The sequence below is a fragment of the Pyxicephalus adspersus genome, chromosome 1 (genome assembly GCF_032062135.1).
Source record: "Pyxicephalus adspersus chromosome 1, UCB_Pads_2.0, whole genome shotgun sequence".
In the NCBI taxonomy this organism is placed as follows: domain Eukaryota; kingdom Metazoa; phylum Chordata; class Amphibia; order Anura; family Pyxicephalidae; genus Pyxicephalus; species Pyxicephalus adspersus.
This window is the reverse complement of record NC_092858.1, coordinates 115241818-115266378: the sequence shown is the minus strand read 5'-3', so window position 1 is coordinate 115266378 and position 24561 is coordinate 115241818. Positions and strand designations below refer to the sequence as shown.

The following is a 24561-nucleotide window of genomic DNA, read 5'->3' as shown; positions in this document are numbered from 1 at the left end:
AACAAGCAATACCATAAAGGAAGGGAAGAAAACAATGCCACAGAAAGTTATTTTTTAGAAAGAGCCACTTGCCATATGAAAGCCTCAAAGTGGACTGAAACTCCAACCTATAAAGGTAAATTAATGTTTGAAGACTTCCAACAGGAAAGTTACATAAACATCTGCAAATAAAGCCTATAAGGTTTTCTCTTCCCTAGTTGAATGTCTCTTGACTTCCTACAATGGAATCAAGCCCTCATGATGTAAACATACCACAAGTATTTAAAACCCTAGGATGCAAAAATACAGCTGTGTTCCACATAGGACTGCTAGGGAGGCTGACTAGAATATCTACAACTATAAAACAGTTCGTTTCTTTGTAGGTAAATGGAGAAAAACCTCCTCATGTGGAACTTCAGCTCAACACTAAGGAATTACTTCCCAGTTGGGGTGATAACACAGAATACACCTTAAACAAGACATTCAATGATGCATTTACATTTTCAGGAAGATAGGTACAATCTGGTTCTTTGCTAAGAGGGTGCCTAGCTCGGAAACCTTGCTTGTAATGATAACAGTAGTCAAGAAAATCATTTTCTAATTGAGCAGACCTCAACTGAATAGGAAAAGGGCTCCCTGAGAACTTGTAGGACCAGAGGCAAATCCTATGGAAAGAATGACTTTACTGAAGGCTTCAACTTCACTAATGCTTTGAAGAACTGACCCTGCAAAAGATGTTCCAACAACTTAGTGGTCGTAGGGGTTAACACTTGGACCTAATAAAACTGGACCCCAGTTTCTTTTTCAAAGCTGAATGCAGAAAACTCTTTGTTTTGAGTTTTGAGCTGCCTATCTGATGTGGCAGAGAAAAGACAGTTTCTAGGAGATTTTCAACAAATAGGCATTCAGTCCTGGGCAGTCAGGGATAGAATGCTGCTACAGGCCCTGGAAAAGTTTGTCTTGGCAAGAAAGAATAAAAAAAATTGCCATCCTAATTAAAGTTAACATCTTTGCAATTGGCCAATGGGAAACATAGGTAGGGAAAAATTATTAAATTATTAGGCACTTAAACCTAACTGGAGATGCCATCAGGTCTTTAGATTTGAAAACTGAAAGGAGGTGCTGTCTGCCAGAGACCACTCGTGGTTGAGAAATGATCTGCTAATATGATCAGTCCACAGATTTTCAGGCTGGTAGTTAGGAGACAGAAAAGTTGAGATGCTTCTTTGTCTATGTAAAACAAAAAACATGACTGTGCCTTAACTGACAATGTTCATTCCACCTTGTGTGGCAATGTAGAAGATCTGTCCTGTTCACAGGTACCGTAAATCTCTGCTGATACAGGAGCAAAGCAAAGGCTTTCAAAACTTCTCAGTACTGCCCACAATTTACTAGATTGGAATGGACCACCTTTGAAAGGAAGGCCAAAGGCGATGTCCCATACTTTGGGCTCCCCAACCTTTGAGACTGGCATATATCTCAGGCGTATAAAGCGATGCATAATATGTAGTTGCTATATAAATACTGCGTAATTATAATAAAGTAATGATAATTCCTTTGCTGGTAGTGTCAAGCTCTCTGAAATTCTTTAAGCCCGTTATCATTTGTGCCACTTTGTAGGAAGGCAAAAGCATTCTAGATTTCAGTGTAATAAATATTATCCTTAAATATCTATTTCCTGCATTGGCCGTAATTGACTCTTCTGAGTCAGAGTTCGCAGGATTATCTTCCTGTGACTCTCCAACTTGGTTTTGGATATTGTAAGTCAAAGACCGTCATTTGAGCAGTGATTTAGTCCGACTCCCTGAACCACAGCAAGGTTATCACTGTGACAAATGTTTTATTGAACATCCTTGGAGCTGTGTATAGACTGAAGGGTAGACAGGTGTACTGGAGGTGTTTGAAACATAGCAAACAGTAAGAATGTCTGGTGCCATTCCACATCAGAGACAGGCCTGTAAGCTTCCGCTAGATCTATTGAAATCATCCAATGAGCCAGACAAACAACTGACTGCAATATTATCATACTAAACCTCCTAGTGTGAACAAAGGGATTTAAATCCTTCAAGTCTAGAAAAGACCTAAACCCATCGGAGGTCTTTTTACTATGAAAACTTTAGAACAGAATCCTCTTTCTTGCTCTCCTATTGAAAGTAGCATAACTGCTTGTCTCATTCCTTGCACATAAGATAGAAGCGCATTGCACTTCTTTGAATCTCTTGGAACTGTTGTCTGAACCTACCAGGATACCAGGATCTCAGAGAGCTGACAAAAGCTTTATACCGTAACCATGTCACCTGATTGAAATCACCCAGGGTGTCACTATGCTTTTCCAAACGCTGGAAAACTTAGACAACCATGTTTCTATCTTCGATGTCTAAATGGATACACCTTCGGTAGGCTTTACCTAGGTATTTTTTAGACTATCTCACTAGGGAACCAAGGATTTTTAGGTTCCTTTTACTGATGGTCAAATAATCTTTTGACAGGAAATCTTTTGCATCTCAAAAAGTTATGTAAGAGGGCTTAAAAGAATGAAGAGCTACTTACTATGCCTATGCCCCAATTTGGCTACCTGCCCCATGATCTTCTGTATACCTTTCTCAAAATAGGATCTTGGCAGTATACAGGACCTGTTTATCTGCCCACCTCAACAACATGACACCAATCCCAATGCTCAGCAACAATCAGACCTCTTGTGGTGCAGATTCGCTTCAAGTCTTCATCTAGACACTGATCCAGAGGATCTCAAATGAAAAATAACTGGACTTTTATTTTTAAAATGTGGAATATACCTTTTATAGGTGAAGAACGGCCACTTCTTACTATATAGCCTGCCTAAAGGTTTGAATAAAGAGAGGCACCAAGAAAACTCAAAAGAGAGTAAGCAGTCAGTCCCACTATCAAACTCCACAATATCTGTGAAAGTTTAGAATCCTGCATCAAATCTTCATTGTCTCCATGCAGCCTTCTTTAAAAGCTGTGGACAGTTATTTTTCCTGCATTTATTCTGTGACAGCTTGATCAGCGTAGTCTTGGAACTCCCTTGGTTTCTTACTGACTTAAAAGGGACAGGAGATATCCCTTTGCTTGATGGCACAAATCGGCCTTTCTCAACCTATTAAGATAGGGAAAACCCCTGAAACAACTTTTGGGTCCACTGCCACAATCTACACATCCACACATCACTGTACACTAGTGTGACTGTCAGTTCATTGGTGTCAGAGTTGGCTGACCTGAGAGGCACAAATTGCACAGTGCTCAAGGAACCCTTAGCACCCTTTGACACTGGCATACATGGAATAAACATTGTTGTTCCGAAGTGAAAATCCATAACATTAACCATATAGCAAATGGCAAAGATCCTATAATATTTTATCAACTACTTATTCTCATAACTTCTGCCAGGTACAGCTTGCTTTATTAATTCTTTAATCTTCCTTTGCTGGTGTTTGTTTGCCACATTTGCTGTCCCAATATAACTTAATGAGGATTTGTATTTTGGCAGGGGTGAATTGATTTTCTCAATGAGAGACTTAATACTAGACATGGCTATTTGTATTAGTCACTGATAAGTATTAATGAATGTGTTTTGATATACTCATATACTCACTTATTGATAATATTAATGAACTTTTCGACATCAAACAAATGGGTGTAATTCTGAGGATATCTAGATAGCATCCTTTTAACTCAGCGAGGAACTAAAGGATTGTATATGGCAATTAAAAGTGAAGCAATTATCTGAGCACCTGATACATTTTTAACATTTGCAAACCCAGTGGGAATTTGTTGGCATGTTTAGGTTTGTATTGGAATTGCTATATACATTTATTAGTATTAATTTATTTATTTTGAGATGAAGTTAATATTTCTGGTTATGGAGACTCCAGAACTGAAATTATTAAAATTATGTATATATCCATTTTCTTATTTTTTCCCTCTCTAGTTGGGGGTTTCCTGTATTACCCATAACTCATAAATCTGTGGCTGCAAGTAGCTAAAATCCCTTGACATCCCAGCCCTGTTAAATGGTTGAGATATTTATTGAGAAGCAAGTGACATATGATGGTTTAAGGTTAATAATCTATTATGTTTCAAATAAAAACTAAGTACAAATCTCTCTTTTTGGAGATGTAACGCCTACGATAGTATTTGAGGATCCTTATACCATGTATGTGTTTATTTTTAGTGATGTACTTTTAGCCTACACTTTTGAAAAAGCAGCATTACCTGGCAAAAGTTTTGAGTAGAAGCAATAACCTGTACAAACCAAGCTTTTAAATCTGTGAAAATTAATGTTGTCATTGCAAATTGTTCATTTGTGCATATGATGTTTTAATGTCAATAAAATTGTGTTGCAATTTCCATTTTAATATTGTTTCCGCAAAACCCTAATGCTGGCATACATGTAGACATCCCTCTATTGGAGGCATGGTAGACTAAGCTGGGGAGAGGCATGTTCTGACTTCCTAGTATGCTTTCTTGGAGGGCTTTTATACCAAAAAAGGAAGAAACCACATTAACCTCCCCAGCCGTAACCCTGAGTGTGACTCAGGGTAAAAAAAACAAGCTGAAAGCGCTAACCCTGAGATTTCAAGTTATTTTGTATTGCATTCAATACAAATAACTGTATTGAATGCAATACACTGGATTTCTATGTCTAAAAGCAGTACATTGTCTTTTATGAAAATGTATTTTACTGTATAATAAAATAGTATGAGTATAATAAAGTTGGAAACACAAAATCATGTCAAAGTTTATTATTAAATGTATTTTTTTTCAATTTATTGCTTTTACATGATTTTGTGTTTCCAACTTTATTATACTCATACTAATATAATATACTGTAAAATAAATTTTCATGAAAAACAATGTTTAAGGCTTTTAGACATATAAATCAGGTCAGTAATGATCAGCCCAGGAGGTTAAACACACTTAAAAAAAAAAAAAAAAAAAAGGTGGCAGCCCTCTTTCAAATCCACTTGTGCCTCAGCTTTCATGCCTTTGAGGTGGGAGTAGGTGAGCCAGCAACTAAAAGTAACAAAACCCACTACAAACAAAAACCTACATATAAAATTTCCTACCTGACTTCCTGACAGAATAGCAGCTAGAATAAAGTAGCAAGAGGTTACTTTTATAGCTTTGGAAAGGTCGTATGGAGATCAAGGGGTGAAACTAACCCATCTGTGCATGCTGTCAGGAGGATTGACAGAAAAAAAAGTTTTACGCTCTCTAACTGCATTAGTTTTATCCCAGCATCCACAAGAAAATCTGCAACCCTCCATGCTTACTCAGTTTACTTTCAATGATAAAAAGAATTAATTTAATAGCAATTAATAAAGATAAGTTTTTTTTAATTCCTTAAGATGGCTACGCATTTGGTTTTGATTTGTCAGTTTAAAAAGATTTATAAATGCCATATAGTGTGGCAGCCTACAAGCAGTAGATTTTTTTTTTGTTCTGTAAAAATAGCAATCATACTTCTGTCAGACTTTATATTCCTATTTGTATTATTCCTATTTGTGACTCACTAGGGGATATTTTCCCTCACTTTCTACAATGGTGACACCAGTTCAAGAAACAGATGAAGCAGATGTAACTATGACAGGAAGGAAAGGCAGCAAAAAAAGCATTAGAAGTTCTAACACTCCCCTACTTAACTATACCAGAAAATTGCATACTTTTACAGTGATTTTCTTTTTTTCTGACAAAAAGAATAGCTGCATCTTTATAGGTAAATCTGTTGTTAATTATATACAGTGAGGGAAAGAAGTATTTGATCCTCTGCTGATTTTGTACATTTGCCCTCTGACAAAGAAATGACCACTATATAATTGTAATGGTAGGTTTATTGTAGCTGTGAGAGACAGAATAACAACAAAAGAACCCTCAAAAACCTAGTGTTCAAATATCAGAGCTTGATGTGCATTGTAATGAGTGAAATAAGTATTTGATCCCTTTGCAAAAGATTACTTAGTACTTGATGGCACAGAGGTCAGATGTTTCTTGTAGTTGGCCACCAGGTTTGCACACATCTCAGGAGGGATTTTGTCCCACTCCACTTTGTAGATCCTCTCCAAGTCGGTAAGGATTCGAGGCTGATGTTTGGCAACTCAAACCTTCAGCTCCCTCCACAGATTTTCTATGGGATTAAGGTCTGGAGACTGGCTAGGCCACTCCAGGACCTTCATGTGCTTCTTCCTGAGCCACTCCTTTGTTGCCTTGGCTGTGTGTTTTGGGTCATTGTCATGCTGGAATACCCATCCAAGACCCATTTTCAATGCCCTGGCTAAAGGAAGGAGGTGCTCACCCAAGATTTGTACATGTCCCTGTCCATTGTCCCTTCGATGTGATGAAGGTGTCCTGTCCCCTTAGCAGAAAAAGACCCCCAAAGCATAATGTGTCCACCTCCATGTTTGACGTTTGGGATGGTATTCTTGGGGTCATAGGCAGAATTCCTCCTCCTCCAAACACAGCGAGTTGTTTTGATGCCCCTATTTAATGTACAGCGCTGCGTAATATGTTGGCGCTATATAAATCCTGTTTAATAATAATAATAATAATGCCAAATTGCTCAATTGTGGTCTCATCTGACCACAACACTTTTACTCAGTTCTTCCTTGGATCATTCAGATGTTCATTGGCAAACTGCAGGCATGCCTGTACATGTGCCATCTTGAGCAGGGGGACCTTGTGGGCTCTGCAAGATTTCAGGCCTTCACGACGCAGTGGGTTACCAAATGTTTTCTTGATGACTATGATCCCAACTGCCCTGAGATCATTGACAAGTTCCCCTGTGTAGTTCTGGGTAGCTTCGTCACCGTTCTCATGATCATTGCAACTCCATGAGGGGAGACCTTGCATGGAGCCCCAGACCGAGGGAGATTGACAGTTATTTTGTGTTTCTTCCATTTGCGAATTATCGCGCCAACTGTTGTCACCATCTCACCAAGCTGGTTGGCGATAGTCTTGTAGTCCAATCCAGCCTTGTGTAGGTCTACAATCTTGTCCCTGACATCCTTGGACAGCTCTTCCATGGTGGCTAGTTTAGATTCTGATTGATTACTTCTGTGGACAAATGTCTTTTATACAGGTACTGTAACAAGCTTGGATTAAGAGCACTACCTTACAGAGGGTGCTCCTATTCTCAGCTTGTTACCTGCATGGTAGACCTTAGGGAGCCTGAAATCTTGCTGGTTGATGGGGGATCAAATGCTTATTTCACTCATTACAATGCACAACAAGCTCTGACTTTAGAGCACTGGGTTTTTGATGGTTCTTTTGTTGTTATTCTGTCTCTCACAGTTACAATAAACCTACCGTTACAAATATAGACTGGTCATTTCTTTTTCGGAGGGCAAACATACAAAATCAGCAGGGGATCAAATACTTATTTCCCTCACTTTATGTACTAGAAAATTACATTACAAGTAAGTTTCCAGACACAAGCATATCAGCATTATTGGGAGACATTACAGATCTGCAAAAGCACAGTTGTACAGGCTGTTAGAATACCTTTATAATGTGTCAAAAAGGTCCAACAGAATGACCAAATAGCTGCCTTGCAAGTATGTTCAGGAGATACAAGGCTGCATATTAAAAAAGGACATGGAGGTTGGTTTAAAGGAATACACACTATTAACTTCACAAACAGGAATTATCTCTGTCCAGGGGAGTTTTAATGTAATACATTAATTTGCTTAGTGAACATCCTAAACCTCTTTTAGTAAAACCACAATATTAATTTGGTTTGCTGAATGGCTTTAATTAGCCACCAATAACTCTGGATGTTGCTTAAAAAACATTTATGCAGATGCAGAGGGAAGTACTAACAGTGTAATCAAAGCCTGTACAGGAATTGGCAAAATATTTTGATTAATGTTAAAAAGTTATCTTTAAGGCAAAAGTAGGACTGAATCCACAGAATGAATTGACATTGAAAGAAAGCAAATGCTGTTTCCTTCTATACCAACACTTGAATCCCAGATTCTGACCTGATGTTGGGATTTTACATTTCAATATCCATGCTGCAAGATAAGATTTTTTCTAAGTAAGTGTGCAGCATTTTCTCTTGATAAAGAAGATATGGAATCTGATATAGGATTATTGGTGGTTCCAGGGCCAACAACTGTAACAAGGCAAACCATGGCCTGCAAGGCAAAAAAAGGATTACTTCTAATATTGTTTTATGTTACAGAGTGTTCAGAATAATAGCAGTGAATGATTGTTTTACAGTGTAAATAAATCATATCAGAGATATACAGATATATCAGATATCCAGTTGTGTTCAGCATAATACCTTAAAATCTTTATAATAGTTTATATTTCCATACACATCAATGCAATTAGAAAACTGCTCGTTCTATTCCAAATCTAAACATGAAGAAAAATTTATAAAATTTGTGTTGTTTGGAAAGTGAAGAAAAGGGGATATTAGGCTGATCAAAAAATAGCACTGACTGCATTCATCTTAACAAACTTGTACAACCACTGTTTCTGAGAAGTGTGGCATATCTGTGTGGCATTCCAGCCCAGGATGATTGGACTACATTCCACAATTCTTCTACATTTCTTAGTTTTGCTGCAGAAACAGCAATTTTGTGGTCACCCCACAAGTTTTCTATTGGATTATGGTCTGGAGATTGGGCTGGTCACTTTATAACGTCAATCTTGTTGGTCTAGAACCAAGACGTTGCTTGTTTGCTGCTGTGTTTGGGGGGGGGGGGGGGCTGTCTTTTTGAAACAAACATTCTAAGGGGGGGGGGGGGGGGGGGCTGTCTTTTTGAAACAAACATTCTAAGCGAATTACCTCTCTTGCATAAGGCAACATGACCTTTTCAAGTATTTTGATGTATTAAAATTGATCCTTGGTATGTGAAAAATATATGCTTAATAAAATAGTATGGGAAACATCCTCATATCATGATTCTTGCCCCACCATGCTTCATTGTCTTCACAGTGTATTGTGACTTGAATTCAGTGTTTGGGAGGTGGTCTAGGCTAGCCCCTAAACCCAACAAGAATAATCTTGCTTTCATCGGTCCACAAAATGTTGCACCATTTCACTTTAGGCCAGTCAATGAGACTGATTTATTAAAACTCTCCAAGATTGGAGAAGATAGATTAGCATGGGTGCGATGCACTACAACCAGCATGTACAACATTTGCTGCCTTCCTTCCTTAAAAAAAGGCCGTAGTTGAGGCTGTTTTTTTCACAGAATGAATGACCTAACTAAACTCTAATAAAATTCCACGCAGCTAATATTTTGAGCAAGCTATTATTTTGCATTAGTAAATAATGAATACACAGAATTAGCAGCATGCATGTCATGACTGTTGGGTCTGTTGGTTTTCAATTACTCCACTACAACTATAGTCATGGCCAAAAATATTGGCACCCTAGCATTTATGTCAGAACATGCACTTCTCCCAGAAAATTGTTGCACATTACAAATGCCTTGGTATGGTCATGTTTATTTTTTTGTTGGCACTGGAAAAACATAAAAAATTAGAAAAAAAAATCTGAGACATTCCACACAAAACATCAAAAATTCTTAATTCTTGGTAGCACACTTTTGGAAGAAATAAGTGATGTTATTTCCTTTCTGTAACAATCAATGAGTCTTTTACATTTCTCTACCAGGATTTTGGACCACTCTTCCTTTGAAGCAGCTCCAGGTGTCTCAGATTTGAAGGTCTGTGTGTAACACCATTGATCATGAAGAAAATAAAGAAGAGCGAAGAATTGTCTGGGGATTTGGGAACCAAAATTATAGAAAAGCAGGGACAATCCCAAGGCTTAATGTTCCTGTGTTCACCGTGTGCAGCATTGTAAAGAAGTGTACAGCCCGTGGCACTGTATCTAATCTCTCTGGGCATGGACGAAAGATAAAGATTGATGGTATGTTACAACAAATAATTGTTCCAATGGTGGATAAGGAACCTCAATTTACTTCCAAACCAATTAAAGCTGACCTGCAGGCAACAGTGTCAGCTCACACTATCTGTCGCCATCTGAATGAAAATGAATGCTATGGCAGGAAACCCAGGAGAACCTCAACTGCTGACACAGAAACATAAACAAGCAAAATTGGACTTTGCCAAAACTCCCCTGTGAAAGCCACAATCTTTCTGGGGGAATGTCCTCTTGACAAATGAGACAGAAATACAGCTTTTTGGTAACACATCATTTGACTGTTTACAGAAAACAAAAAGAGGCCTTCAAAGAAAAAATATCCCTACAGTCAAACAGAGGAGGTTCACTGATAATTTGGGGTTGCTTTGCTGCTTCATGTACTGGTAGTTTTTACTGTTTGCATGGTAATATAAAAATCTGGAGACTACCAAAGAATTCTGGGATGAAAGGTAAAGCTCCATGTCAAAAATTTGGAGCCGGAAGTCATTAGTCTCTCAGTAAAACAATGACCCAGACCATACTTCAAAAAACACTCAGAAACCTTTTAAAACAAAGCACTGGAGAGTGTTGAAGTGGCCAGCAATGGGTCCAGATCTAAATCCCATAGTGCACCTGAGGACAGATCCAAAAACAGCAGTTGGGAGAAGGAACCCTTCAAATATGAGAAACCTGGAGCAGCTAGCAAAGGAACAATGGTCCACAATTCCAGTAGAAAGATGTAAAAGACCAAAGGGTGTGCTACCAAGTATTACGTTGGAAGTCCCAATAATTTTGTCCAGGCCATTTCTGACATTTTACGTGGAATACACTTATGTTTGGATTGTGATGCTGCTATCCAGTGTCTGAGCCATAAATTCATTGAGATGTGATGGATGCAAGCATGGACCTACGTTAACATCTAAACAAGTCTACAGCAGCCTCTCAGCAGCCAGTTTCGAGAGCTTTGATAATATGATATGAAAGAGTAGCATGAACTTACTGCAGTGCAAATCCTGATAGTAAGCACTTTTCCAGTTTAAAAGCACTACCTAAATTTACATTAGATGCTAGAATATTGTTTTGAGAAGCCTAATATGGTGTGATAGGCACATGCAACAACCAGAGAAATCAAAGTATCAGGTCTTCTTGTTTCTCAGTACTCTAGTAATTAGAGTAGGAAATGTTTAAACCCACTGTCAGTTTATTTCTTTTTTTTGTTTAGTAATCTGTGTCTCATTCATAAACTTTTTCTTCACTTATGTTCATATGTATAAAAAAGGTGAAGTAAATCTGCTCTTAGGCAATTATCACTGACTTAATAATTCTTACGTACTCTACTAAAACAAAAAGAATAAAAAGTTTTGCCGTTAAATTAAATTAAACTTTATTTATGAAAACGAAAAGAAACTTTTTAAGGTAAGGAAATTCATTTTTTTGACTTTGAAGGGAAGCTGCTCTTGTTCATCACAATCTATGAATGTATTTACAGCTGCAATATAAACAAGTTTCTGAAGGTAAAAAAAACCCTACTGCCAATCCCTCATCATCTTGCTGAAAATCAAAAAGTCTGCCTCCATAAATATCAAGCCACATTCATTGACAACCAAACTGCCCCCCTTGAGAATTGTAACTATAAAAATTCCAAAATAACTGCCTGTTTCTGGAAATGGTTCAGTCATTGAGCACCCCAAGTAAATTCCCAAGACCACATAATGAAGTTGCTCTATAAAGAAATATCTTGTTTCTGGATAATAAAGACTAGTCAGAAGATCCTAAAGAACCTGACTGAATGAAGTACAACAAGAAAATTCCTAGGAAAAAGTAAAAAAAAATAATAAAATATAATAATATAGCGGAGTAGTGGGTACAACTGTGTAGTTAGGGTGGATAAAGTTACCTGTCAGCCTATACTAATCTTCAGTTCCAAGGTCTAGTTACAGCTATTTAAAAAAATTCAGTGTGAAGAGCCTGTACTTGCTTATAACACTGGCACTGTACTGTAAATGGAAACATATTGGCACAATGTGGGCAGAGACTAAGGTTCTGTGTATAGTGTGCTTGTGGGACCAACACACTTAAAAGTATCAGTACCAAAAGTTTTTACCTTTGTCCTGCTTTGATCCAAGAATTTTACAGAAAACCATCTGAGCAATATTGATGCAATCATTTTCAATTTAATTATCTTGTACAACCACAAGGAAGGCGCAGTATAGTATTTTTATATCATGTGTGATATGCTTATTCTATTTACTATAAATCTTTGCTAATGCAAGAAATCAAAAGCAATAAATCTGTACCCAATTGAGGATGTACAGTGAATCCTATGACAATGGTATCTCCTGAGAGACTAACCACTCAAAGGTCTTTGTGTATGATCAGCCTGTTATGTGCATTTTGTTTGGATATGGACTATACTACTCAATAATTGCAAAATGAGGAACAATACTTGCTTTTATCTTGCTATTTATAAGCAGCATTGGTTGCCAAAGCAGATATTGTTTTTACTACAGTTTCAAAACCACAGCTGTAAAATGAGATGGCAGTTATCTAAGCAATGAATTTAAGACAAAAAAGTTTTCAGTAACAGTCAATATGCACAGAATGAAAAGAAGTTGTTGAATCCAGCCAAAACAGTTTGAAAAGTTCTATGAAAACTTTGCCCCAAAAAAAGTTCCCACTGAGGCATCTTAAAAGTAAGATGTGTTTGCAAACACCTAGGTTATATTTAGAGTTGGAATTATCTATATTGGATTAGTATTAACAAGTAATAGGAGTGGTAATGTATTCAACTTAGGCATAACTTAGGCTAATGAAGAATTGGACTGTGTTGCTAGTGGTGGACAAGAAAGTATTGGACAATGTCTGCATGTGTAAAAATATATATTTTAGTAAATGAATAGTAATATCTGATACAGGTCTAGGAACTTCACCACATGCCACACATGTTAAAAAATGAGAGCAGGAACTACTTCTATTTTAACCTTTACCCTTGCATTTTCAAAGCTTACTTTACTTACACAGAGCAATGCCAATCACACTAAACATTTATCATTCTAAAGATTCTCCAAAGTTTTCAGTAAAGACCATAGCCAGCAGCAGTGCGTAACTCTTCTACAAATTTATCAGCCTTCATTAAAAAAAAGCAGTGACTGCAAAAGTACCAACATAGGTGTATACTGTATATTTGTATGTCTGTAAACCTTATACATAAATATTTACACAAGTATGCTTTTAATATGGCAGTATAGCCTTGCATTCGTTATACATCCTGAAGCTCTACACCAGGTCATGTCTCCTGTAGGGTTAAAAATAATTTTTAAAATTACAAAACTGGCAAACTGACAGTTTTTAATCCTTAGTATTGGTAAATATGTGGAAGCTGGGATATTGCAAGTTCACAGCAGCTCCCAAATTCAGTAGAGGGAAACCATGGTGTCTTGGGAGTCCAGGTGGAAGACAGGTGCACTTGGTGCGGTGCCGAGATGAAGCAGTATGGGTAGGCATATTTCGGTTGGAAATCAAATGCTATGCCAATATCCCCATTCAGTGGCACTTTTGGAATAGAGCCAAAGGATATCTGGTGGCAGACAAACAAGCAGGGTATATGTTGTATATGTAAGCAGCAACAAAGCTTTGCCTTTAAGCATGCAAGTACACAGGGGAACACATGGGAATCAGAGGTTCAACACACAATTACATGTTTTTGTGAACAAATGTGAAGGTAAACACATGAAAATGATAACTATGTAGTGTTTGTAATGATTTTGTAAAACCTGCACAATGATCACAAATGAACACCTTGCACAAAAAAGCAAGCCTGGTAAAAAATGAGGTGATGGGTAAAAAGGTAAGTTTCAATACAGCCTGTTCTCTTACAGTTAAATAATATTTGGCTGTATTGACCTAATATTTGCTATTACTTGATATCCTTGCATGTGTTTAAATAGGTGAAGAGGAGTACTGTAGGCATGTTGGCTTTAAGGTAGTGAAAGATCAGGTCAGCAAGGGGATAAGTAGTGACCACTTCAGGATGCTCAGCCTAGATGGCACAAATTTTTGGTTTTACATGGAAGTTTCCATGCTGTGGACAGAATTGTCAGATGGTAACACTTTAACCTCCAATTGGCATGGGTCAGCAGATGAATTGTTATTATGGTTGTAGGTTTGTTCATTGTGTCGCTTCAAAAGACTCAGAGATTCCTCGCCCTCGCTGTCACTTTCCAGTTGGTGGTCAGACTGTGCCTCCCGTGGTGTAAACTCCGGATGGGTCATGAAGTTATGAATGGCATTGCGAGCCTGTGGCTTCTCAAGCCCCTCATATAGGGAACTACGGAATGCATTAACCACTTTAATCTGGTAAATGAACAAAAAAAAATATGTATATAAGTAAAAGGGACATAAGAAATTGAACACTGGAGATAAAAAAACTAAATCACAACTGCAATGCTGCATTTTAGAGTCAAGTGCACTTAAACTTAATAAAATAGTTTAAAAGTAGCAAAGGATTTTTTTTATACAGTTATAAAACCTTTATTTTGGCATAGATTGACATGGAAAATATGGTAAATATTAACAGGTATTATACCTAATATGATATAACTCAAAAAAATACCTGAAAATAAGGGGATCACACAGAAATCTTTGGTGCAAAATATATAGAAGGCATGTTAAAACCAAAACGATAAAAGTTGCAGCGTTGTTAACGTAAAAACAGTGTACCTAGCAAAAGATACTGCAATATATTTGTCCAGAGGATACCTGAAAACACTTTTTCACCAAAATATATTCATTTAATGATTGTAAGGATACAAAATTAGCAATTATCGGGGAATCCATAAAAAAATCAGACTTTTAGGCTAAGTATACATGCATGTTTTTTAACACCCGAAAAAGCATATATCGTGTTTATATTTTTTTATCTGCACAGAGGACAGGACATTGAGTAGAAAAGAGTGAAAAAACTCCTCTAAACATCATTGAACGCCTTTAAAAACTTATTATTGGTTCCATCCACTTTAATGGAAGCATTTATAGGCATTTTAGAGTCACCAAATGCTGCAAATTTGCATTTTTATTTGAGGTCCAAAAAACTTGTATGCGTACAGCATAATGCTGTGTTTAAAACTCCATGTTTAAAATTTTACTCCATTATAATGCTGGAAAAACAGTCCATGTACATTTAAGCCTTATACTTAACCATTGATTTACTGTATTTATAATATAATTTGGATGGAAACAGAATGACCAAATACCCTCCTGATGGGTTACTTTCACACGTTTCTACTTTTACACCTTCACAACTCACTTTTGTCTTCCTGCTTAGCCTGTAGGAAAGTTGAACAAACCTTCATATTCACATGAACCAAATGTCAAGCATGTAGAGGTAGGTTAGTCATAAATTAGCATATTTGGCCTTTGGAATGAGGTAGGAAGATATTGCCTATTGTTGCATGACAAACAAAAACTGACGCAATCTTTGCTCAATGCTGATAATGCAGGGAAACTTGCAATCCCTTTAGTATTCTTCTTAGAAAAATCTGCAGTTAATTAAAGGCGACACTTATAAGATGCAGTTTATAGTTCTAATTGCAATGCATGGAATCAGGAACATTGCTTGGCTTTATTAGGCCACATATGACCAACAATATTTACAAATTACGAGGGGGTGCTGAGAAGTTCCTGGCTCTGGCTTGCCCCCTTCCAGATGAAATTGAAAAATTAGTGTGGGGGCATATGACAGCCTAAAATCTTAGTATGTAACTGTGCAAATATCAGGTCAAAGCTGTGATGGCAGAGTCACAAGGAAGTTTCACATAGTTGCAGTAATGGGCAGTCATGAAGTTTTTGTTTCTCCAGGGAAAGTCAGCAAAGGACATTCAAACTGAGAAGTCACAAACATAAGTGTCCTTCCTACAGCACTGTCAAAACCCGGATATCTTGTTTCATGACTGGGCTTTTCACTGTTGAAGATGAGCCCTGTTGAAGATGAGCCCTGTTGAAGATGAGCCCTGCAGTGGGTGTCCCCCAACCTCAACTGAACTGGCAACCTGCAATGCTGCCCATGAGCTGATTATTGAGGACCAGCGAATATCTGCAAAAAAGATAGCCCAAGTACTTGACAGCTCACGGGAGTGTGTTGGGTTTGTTATCACCGCTATCCTAGACATGCGCAAGCTTTCAGCGAAGTGGGTGCTGAAATGTTTGAACAGTGATCAGAAGAAGGAACATGTTGAATCATCCAAAGCCAATTTGGCCCATTTTGAAGCTGCACAGATCTTTTTGACTAGGTTTGTGACTGAGGATGAAACCTGGCTCCACATCCATGATCCTGAAACCAAGGAACAGTCAAAGGAATGGCGCCACAAGCGGGTCCCCACGGCCGAAGAAGTTCCGAACCTAGAAATCGGCCAAAAAAGTCATGGCATCCATTTTCGGGGACAAAAACGGTATTCTGTTGTAGACTACCTACCTCAGGGCTCCAGTATCACATGAAAATATTATGCTAACCTCCTGGACCAGCTGAAGGAGGCAATTAAGGCAAAACCCAGTGGAAAGTTGACCAAAGGGATCCTTTTTTTGCAGGACGATGCACCTGCGCACACGTCCAACGTTGTGGCTGCCAAATTGAACACCCTGGGTTTCCAATTGGTCCACCATCCCCCTACTCACCTGACCTGGCCCCTTCGGACTATTACCTGAATTTAAAGAGACACCTGAAGGGGTAACGTTTTGAGGACATTTCTGACGTCAAAGATGCTGCTGAGAGCTGGTTTGTGGCCCAACCAAAGGACTTTTATTTGAACGGTCTAGAAAAGCTGCAACTACACCGTACCAAGTGCATCAGTCTCGGAGGGGAAAATGTTGAATAAATGTGTTATTTTATAACTCTGGCTCTCTTCTTTCTGGGCAAAGCCAGGAACTTCTCAGCACCCCCTCGTATTACACCTAATTTGAAGAGGTTGAGCAAGAAGACAAAGCAGTGTGGATCTCAGTTCAGAAGTAAACACCATTTTAAATTTATTTTCTCCAACAAATACAAGTTTTTTTTTTTTTATTTTAGGTGAGGGTGCCTTTAAACATCCAGACCTAAAGCCCACACTGTACATTTAAGTGTATCACTGCACAGCAACACAATCTGAAGAAAAAGCATGCACATCCATGCCCCTGTAGCAGGCATTGCAAAAAACATCATGCAAGCATTCCACTAAAAGATGAAATTAACACAAAGTATAAGCAGAATTAAATTATGTAGCAAGACCAGACCCTGCAATACTTAGGGTAATTAATTCTCAAATAAACATGCTGTGTTAGCAATTATTTCCCTAACCATCCGCTTATAAATCTTCTAAGTAAAATTTGTCTAAAGTATTTAAATGTATAATTACAACTTGATAGGTCATTGCCTATCTTTGGAAAGTACAACTCATAAACATATAAAATCAAACCCAAAATTCCTTACAGCATGATAAAATGATGGTGCATCATGGTGCATCAAAAAAGGCAATTTCTCTATAAATGAGAAAGGATCACAAAAAAACAGTTTGACGTTTGACGCTCTCTTAGGGAGGATATAATAAAAAATGAAATTTCAGATGTGGTAAAAAAAGGCTGTAAGTATAACAAAAAATGTATGCAGCACTGATTTTGGTGGAAGTGTTTCAACTTAAACAAGATCTTAAACAATCCTAAATATAATGTAACCAATTATGCCCCTTGTTTTAATTTAAATAAGCATATGTCTGGTATGATTACTTTCTTTCCATGCAATTCTAGAAATCTACTGTAACAGAATGAACTATATGTATATATTCCCACTTATACATATATAAAACAAATATACAGGTTATACCAATTTCCCCATAAATAAGAGATTAAAGGGCCTAAATGGCTCCTGTCTTTGTATCGGGGGGGGGAGAGGGATGGCTAGGTATGGTTCAGGCAGAAAGGCTGTGTAAAGCCTGTATGCTGGGTAAAGTTCTCCCACACTGGGTATGTGGTGCCAAAACCCAAGATGGGTGAGTGCAAGAGGTAATACTGAAGGGAGCTGGACTGAGCAGCCCATGTTGTTTTTTGAGTGCAACTTGTGAGAACCAGGACCAATCCTGGTGTGGCTGTTTAGGTGGCAGGACTTTATTTGTCAGCATTTGCCACTTAAATGTAAGCTATTTTTGTTCTGCTGGACAAGCCATTTTGTGTTATGTTTATGCTGAATGGAAGCTATTTTATTTATGCCTGAGTCTATTATCACCATCTACAATATGCTGACTTGGCAACAAAGCACTGCAGGTTTGCTGATGATCTTGCTTGTGCTTGTATACCTCGGCAGAAGACCTGATTGCTGCTTAGACTATGCGCTTGGCCCATTTTTAGGCTCCCACTACTTTTGTGCAAGCCATAGTACCCTCCAAAAGCTCTGTCTCCCCAAGCGTGACATATGCTAACAGCCTCATCCATGTCCGTTAATCTTTTTCCAGGGAAAAATTAAGTAGATGATGGAAAAACAGCAAACAATGTAACAGGTTGTTACAAATAGTAACCATTAAGGTTACAGAGGTAATTTCGTTAGAGCAATTTAAAAAAGAAAGTAGTCTTAAAAGCCTTTTTTTTTTTGTTTTTTTTTTTATAAAACAGTCCCAACATAAGTTTGGTGCTCATTGCTGCCAAGACCAAAAGTGATGGGAACCTTAAAAATTTTGAACTGATAAAAGAACAGAAATGCAGGTTGCAGGGATAGTTAAAAGAGGCTGTTTTACTTAGAGATTTATCCTCACTTCCTATTGTTACTGTAGATAAGATGGTGATATAAAAAAACACAAAAAAAATGGCTGATGGGTTTGAAAAATCTCTACCCTACCCACAACTAAAGTTCAAGCATTAGAGATACTTTAAATAAGACACTCTTGTTTTATACGCTTTCAAAACTAAAATAGCTTTAGACGGTGATGTATCATTATTAGTTGCCAAACTATGATAAGAAAAAGAAACCAACACTGTTTCCATGTAAGACTGTAAAATTAGAATGTTCCACGTTTTCCTATATTGCAAATAATTGTAAAAATAAAAAGTCTGCCACCTGTAAAGAGTAATTATCACAAATGTGAAAGAGAAGGAAAGAAAAAAGGCATATCCATATCGATCTCTGCATTAGATAATCAAGTTATTTGCAACGTGACAGAGACAGAGAGCGGTGTCAGCTGAAGTGCACAGCATGCATTTTAATAGTGTTGAACTCACTGCCCATAGAAGCAGCAGCACCAGCAGCAGCAGTAGTAGAGGTGGCTGGGGGAGAAGTAGCAGAGGACAAAGCTACATGTGTTGGACTAGAGACATGTTTAGCATCGATATGCTGGCTTATGATGGAAGGCTGGCGCCTCAGAGCCCCTTGCAAAGAGGTATTGCCCGTCTGGAATGTATAAACTACGTCCATCTGTAAGGAATCAGAGGAAGACATACAAAAGTCAGAGGAGAAATAAGGGAAGGCCACAGGGTGGTGGGGAAGGGATGAACAGAAAGAAAAAAAAGTAAAGTAAAGAATAAAAGGGCTAGAAGGGTCAAAGAGCTAGAAAGCTACATATGTTACAAACCAGAGAATCATGATTATAATATTAATTCAAAACAGCGTAGGTTAAATATACCCATAAAACGTTTCCAAATAATGCAATCATAAAAGCAACTGCTGTAGTACTAAACACGCCAAAACTTTCTCTGTTAAAATTTAACAATTTTTATTTTAATAGGATTTATAAAAAAAATATATTTTTAATCTATCACAATGATCTTTGCCTAAAACACTTCAGACCAATTCTGTAACTAGCAAAAGCTAAGATTTGCATGGTTGGAACTAACAGGCGGATGAGTAATCTAAAATATTTGAGCTTACTTATTAAAGGATGAAAGGATAGTTTGATTCAATGTATATTACTTTTTTTTATTTCTGTTAATAGGCTTTACTAGCCCCCAAGATAGAGTATGTACTTCACTAACATGTATGAGATAGGACAGGATAGGGATTAAAAGGCAACTAGTAAAAATAAACACATCAGTTTTCACTCCTACAGCTGAACTCTGCATAAAGTGGCCCTAAACTCAGAAAACAAAACTAGGAGGTAGTACTAATTGAAAAAAGACACATGTAACTGTGTGCTATAATGCTGTGCATACTTGTTGATTACACTGGTCAACAAATATTTTCTTGCCAAACAGATTAAAGTCATTTTAGGTTATGTTTGATACACAGATACCAAATATAGTATTGGTTTTGCTAGATTGGCTCTAGTTTTTGAAATAATGACCTCAATAATAACCTCATAGAAAACTAATGAAACATGAAAATTAAGCAAAATTAAACTAGATATGCCTACGTATACAAAATTAATTTTTTGAAATACTTAAATGTCAATATATTACAGATCTAATCACAAAGAAGTCATTGAAAAACTCTGTATGATTTCGATTTAAGCTGATGATCAGGACAATCATGTTGAAGGCTCCAGCAGTAGTCTGCCATCATGTGTCTATCCCAACTGCCCTGATACCTTTCTTCCATTACCTTTATATCTTGAAGGAACCTCTCCCCTTGTTCCTCACTGAAATCGCCAAGGTTTTCTGGAAATTTTTGCAAATGGCTATGGAGATTGTGTACCTTTATGCTCATAGTAGCACCCAAATTTTTAAAGTTTAAGAGCAAGTTTTGTACCAGTTCTTACTAATTTTGTGCTTTATGGTTACCCAAGAAGTTCTTGACAACCATGACATAGGTGTGTCAGGCAGAAGCTTCAGTATCAGTTATGTAATTTGTGAAATTGGAATCATTTATCAGTTTTGGAATCTGGGGTCCATCGAAGATTCCTGCTTTTAATTTTTCAGTACTCAATCGATTTAGGAATCTACAAATGTATTTGTTAGAGCTCTGAACAAGGACAGTGATTACTTCAAATTTCTTCATTAATCCCAACTTTATGTGTAGTGGAGGGGGAATGATTTTTTCTTTGTCAACCATTGGCTCATTAATGATGTTTGCTGCACCTTTTTTCATGTTTTCCCTTGGAGGCCATGTCACTTTTTTCCAGTGATCCTGTTTTGCTCTGCTATCCCACAATCACATGAAACATGGATACTTTGTATATCCACTTTGCTGTCCAAGTAGGAAGTTCCTCATTTTTAAATCATAACATATGGACCATTGGTGTTCATGATAGAAAAGCTTTTGTAAGACCATTTTGATATTTCCAAATCCTTCTTAAAATTTTGTGGAGTGACCAATTGAATTTGATACATAGCAGTTGCCATTATGCAGTAAAACAGATTTCAAACTTTGAGTGGAACTGTCTATGAAAAGCCGCCAGTCTTACTGCTCAGTATTCCGGTACTTATACTCATATATGGGCTAGTAGTCCAGGCATGTTACAACAGAACACAATGTCTCCATTTTCACTAAAATATGGTAGGAGTGTCACCTCTCTTGTCCTATAAACTGTTATTTTAACTTCTGGTCTCAGACAGTTCTTTTCTTTTAGCCTGGAAGCTAAAAGTTCAGATGGTTGTTTTGACAGACCTAGGTCACATATTAAATCATTGAGCTATTCTTGGGAGAACTGCTGGTTTGATGAAACACTTCCTTCATATTCACTTCACTGCTAACTCCTGGATTACACTCCAAAAACTGTATATCCTCCATGTAAGATACAGGATTATCAGGGAGTGTACTGAACACTGGTATGGGAACCCCAGCACCATGCTGCACAGGTCGTCTTGCTGATTCCAAATTAGGGTACTCCCACTTGTTTTTTTTTTAGGGATTAAAACCTTTTACATTCACAGCACAAAAATAACAATCATCATATTAATTTTTGTGACTCTCGCCATACCAAATATCAAACTTTTCAGTTTTCCTTTTTTCCACTGACGTAGACAGTCTACACAAGTTTTGCATACCGTATAGGGAGCCTAATACTTATCTGGTCCCCCAGTTTATTACCAAAATATGCAAGATATGCTTGTTTTTACAAATTTTATAAAATTTTCTTCATTTTTTTTTTGCTGAGAATATTCACCACAAATGTGGCAAAATACATTTGGGTAATTTAAACAACTTCTCCTTGATGAACTTATACTTCTGTAAAAACAGAAAATGTATGAATAAAAATAGGCAAATGAAAGTTTAATGAAAATAATGCTACATTTAATATATAAAATGCAAATAAATTGTTGGTGTAAAGACTGATAATAATATGCGTGTTAACATTTGTTGTTGGTAAAAATGTCTATTCTGATTTCTGTATCACAAGAACTAGAGCCAATTTAATGAAACGGATGTCATTTCTGGATTCAACAGACCTGAAATACACTAAATATATTAAAAAATTCTTGGGAAGTGATTTTTTTTTTTTTTGTTGACCTGTGTTATAAGCAAAAGCTCAGCACCCACCATGTTTTGTTTCCCTTTAAATGGTTTAGGTCAGGGGTGTCAAACTCAAATACACAGAGGGCCAAAATTAAAAACTTAGACAAAGTCGCGGGCCAACCTTCAAATTTACTGAAAAAAGTGAGGAAATTTTTCCTTCACATTAGATATAAACCATTTTCATATGGAAACAAAGAGGTTTTGCTTCACGTTCAATCTGGAACAGGCCTATAATTGAGAAAGAGGCATAAAAAATGTTTTTTAAATTTTATTCACGAAAAAAATCTTATGCCTCCTTCTCTATTTGTAGCCTTCTGAATTAAACTTCATTGGTAACCCTTCTGCACAGGGTAACAATATTAATACAATATTCTTCTATGAAAATCCAACCATTCAAGTCAATGCCTTGAAGTAGAAAGGAAAAGTACAGCTGAGGGGGAGTGCTGGAAATGCCAGCGGCCAATGCTGAGCTAAATCTTATGAGTGGCCCGCTGTTGAAACTTCTCTTCAATGAAATGACGCCACTACTAAAATTCCCGGCATTATTTGCATCTATAATTCAGTCCAATTCGGGGCCGCACATAGGCAGAGAGCCTGTCGGTCCTTTCATAGCTGTGGTGGAAAACTGTGTGGGTGGCCACTCTCAGGCACATAGCAAACTGCTGCTTTGTACCCGGGTAAAAATGCTTGTGCATTGTTGAAGCTGAAGTGTGATTCCTAATCTAGAAGAAAAAAATGCAACTGCAGAGTCAAAAGTGACTTGTTGCTTTCTGGAATAGGGCTGCAATCACCACAGCCACGTGCACAAAATGGTTCCCAACCACTTGTGTGCGTTTGTGACTGAGGATTTGAGTCTGATTCTAAAATGGCCATTTACAGTTGCAGTGAATACTCTTTACCCAAAACTGGCACTAAATAAATTTAAATTATTAACACTATGCAAATAATACATACTATATCAATATAAGATCGAATATAAAATATAAAAAATACAATACAAAATAAAATATCAATAAGATAGAACAGGAAAAAAAATTTGGGGAGTTTCATGGCATCATAAATTTTAAATGATGCCAATCTTACTCCTATATCTTACTAAAAGGTAACTTTATAGGAGAAAAGTTTGTAGGGATAAAAAATATCTTTACAATAAAACTAATATTAGTAAGGTGTGGGAGCTTTGTAGAACTTTTATACTTTGCACTTACACAATAAACCCATCACTTAGAATGAAAAGATAGAACAAGGATTAACATAATTGTCCATTAACAAAAAAAAAAGGAAAATATACAATATAAATTTATCAGTGCTTGAATAAAAAATATATGGGTATGAATACTTGTTTAAAATGATTTAAAATACATAAATGATTTACAAGAACATCCAAAGTTCACTATACTTCCAACAAATACCACATGAAGTCAAGGTATACTAAAAATGGAAATGCAGTGCTCACAATCAACTTCAAAAAGACTTTACAACAGATTTATATGGAAAGATTTTTTTTAAACTTACCTTCTACTGGGGAGGGGGCATATTAGTCCAAGAAAATTAATTGAGAGCACTGGAATTTAAGGAAGTCTCCTGAATTTTGTTAGACTCATCTGGTTTGTTAATATATTTAACGACTGCAAGTATAGCATTTGCAACTTTTAGAAGGACAATTGATTTCCTCAATACACAGGGTTACAAGCAAAACTGAAATTCCATACAAGCCCTATGTTAGTAATATTTTTTTTGTTGTAAAAAATGTTTTATTCTTATGAACGATAGTAGTTTTTATTAGGATGTAAGAGGAAGATTTTTGACATTTATGATGCTGTAAAAGCCAAATAATTTTTTCTTCCATTTTACTGATTCAGTTTAGCTGGATATGACAGAGGTAAAACCAATAATACCTCCAATAAAACAGCAACATCAAATCCACAAAAGTTTTACAAACCTCCAGTACCAAAGACAGGACATTTAAATCAATAAAAACAGTGACCCAGTAAACTAAATGTGTATAGAATAAGGCAGCAATCCAGTTTAGACACTTCTAATAGATTTGTACCACTTGCAAGAGAGGGAGGAAAACCCACAGGCTGCAACGAGCAGCACCATTCAGAAAAGAAAAAAAAATGTTTTTACCAAAAGTAGGAAGGAGGGAAAAATCCAGGTGTGTAGAGAGGGAAATAACAATACAGAATAAGGCAATACCAAAAGACAAATGGCACTTTTAGAAATGTCATTTTTAAATTTGTCATTAAGGGTGAAACAGATGCTCTCACAGATGAACTCA

At 37.0% G+C, this 24561-nt stretch overlaps 1 protein-coding gene across 1 annotated transcript in view; it reads right to left on the bottom strand.

The window, feature by feature from the left end:
• Window positions 1–11236: 11236 nt before the first annotated feature.
• ATP2B4 (ATPase plasma membrane Ca2+ transporting 4) overlaps window positions 11237–24561 on the bottom strand; it is a gene marked incomplete in the record, with an annotated part of 192691 nt that continues 179366 nt past the window's right edge. Inside the window, 1 exon segment of the mRNA XM_072424517.1 lies at window positions 11237–14230. Coding sequence (XP_072280618.1) covers window positions 13940–14230 — 291 coding nt within the window.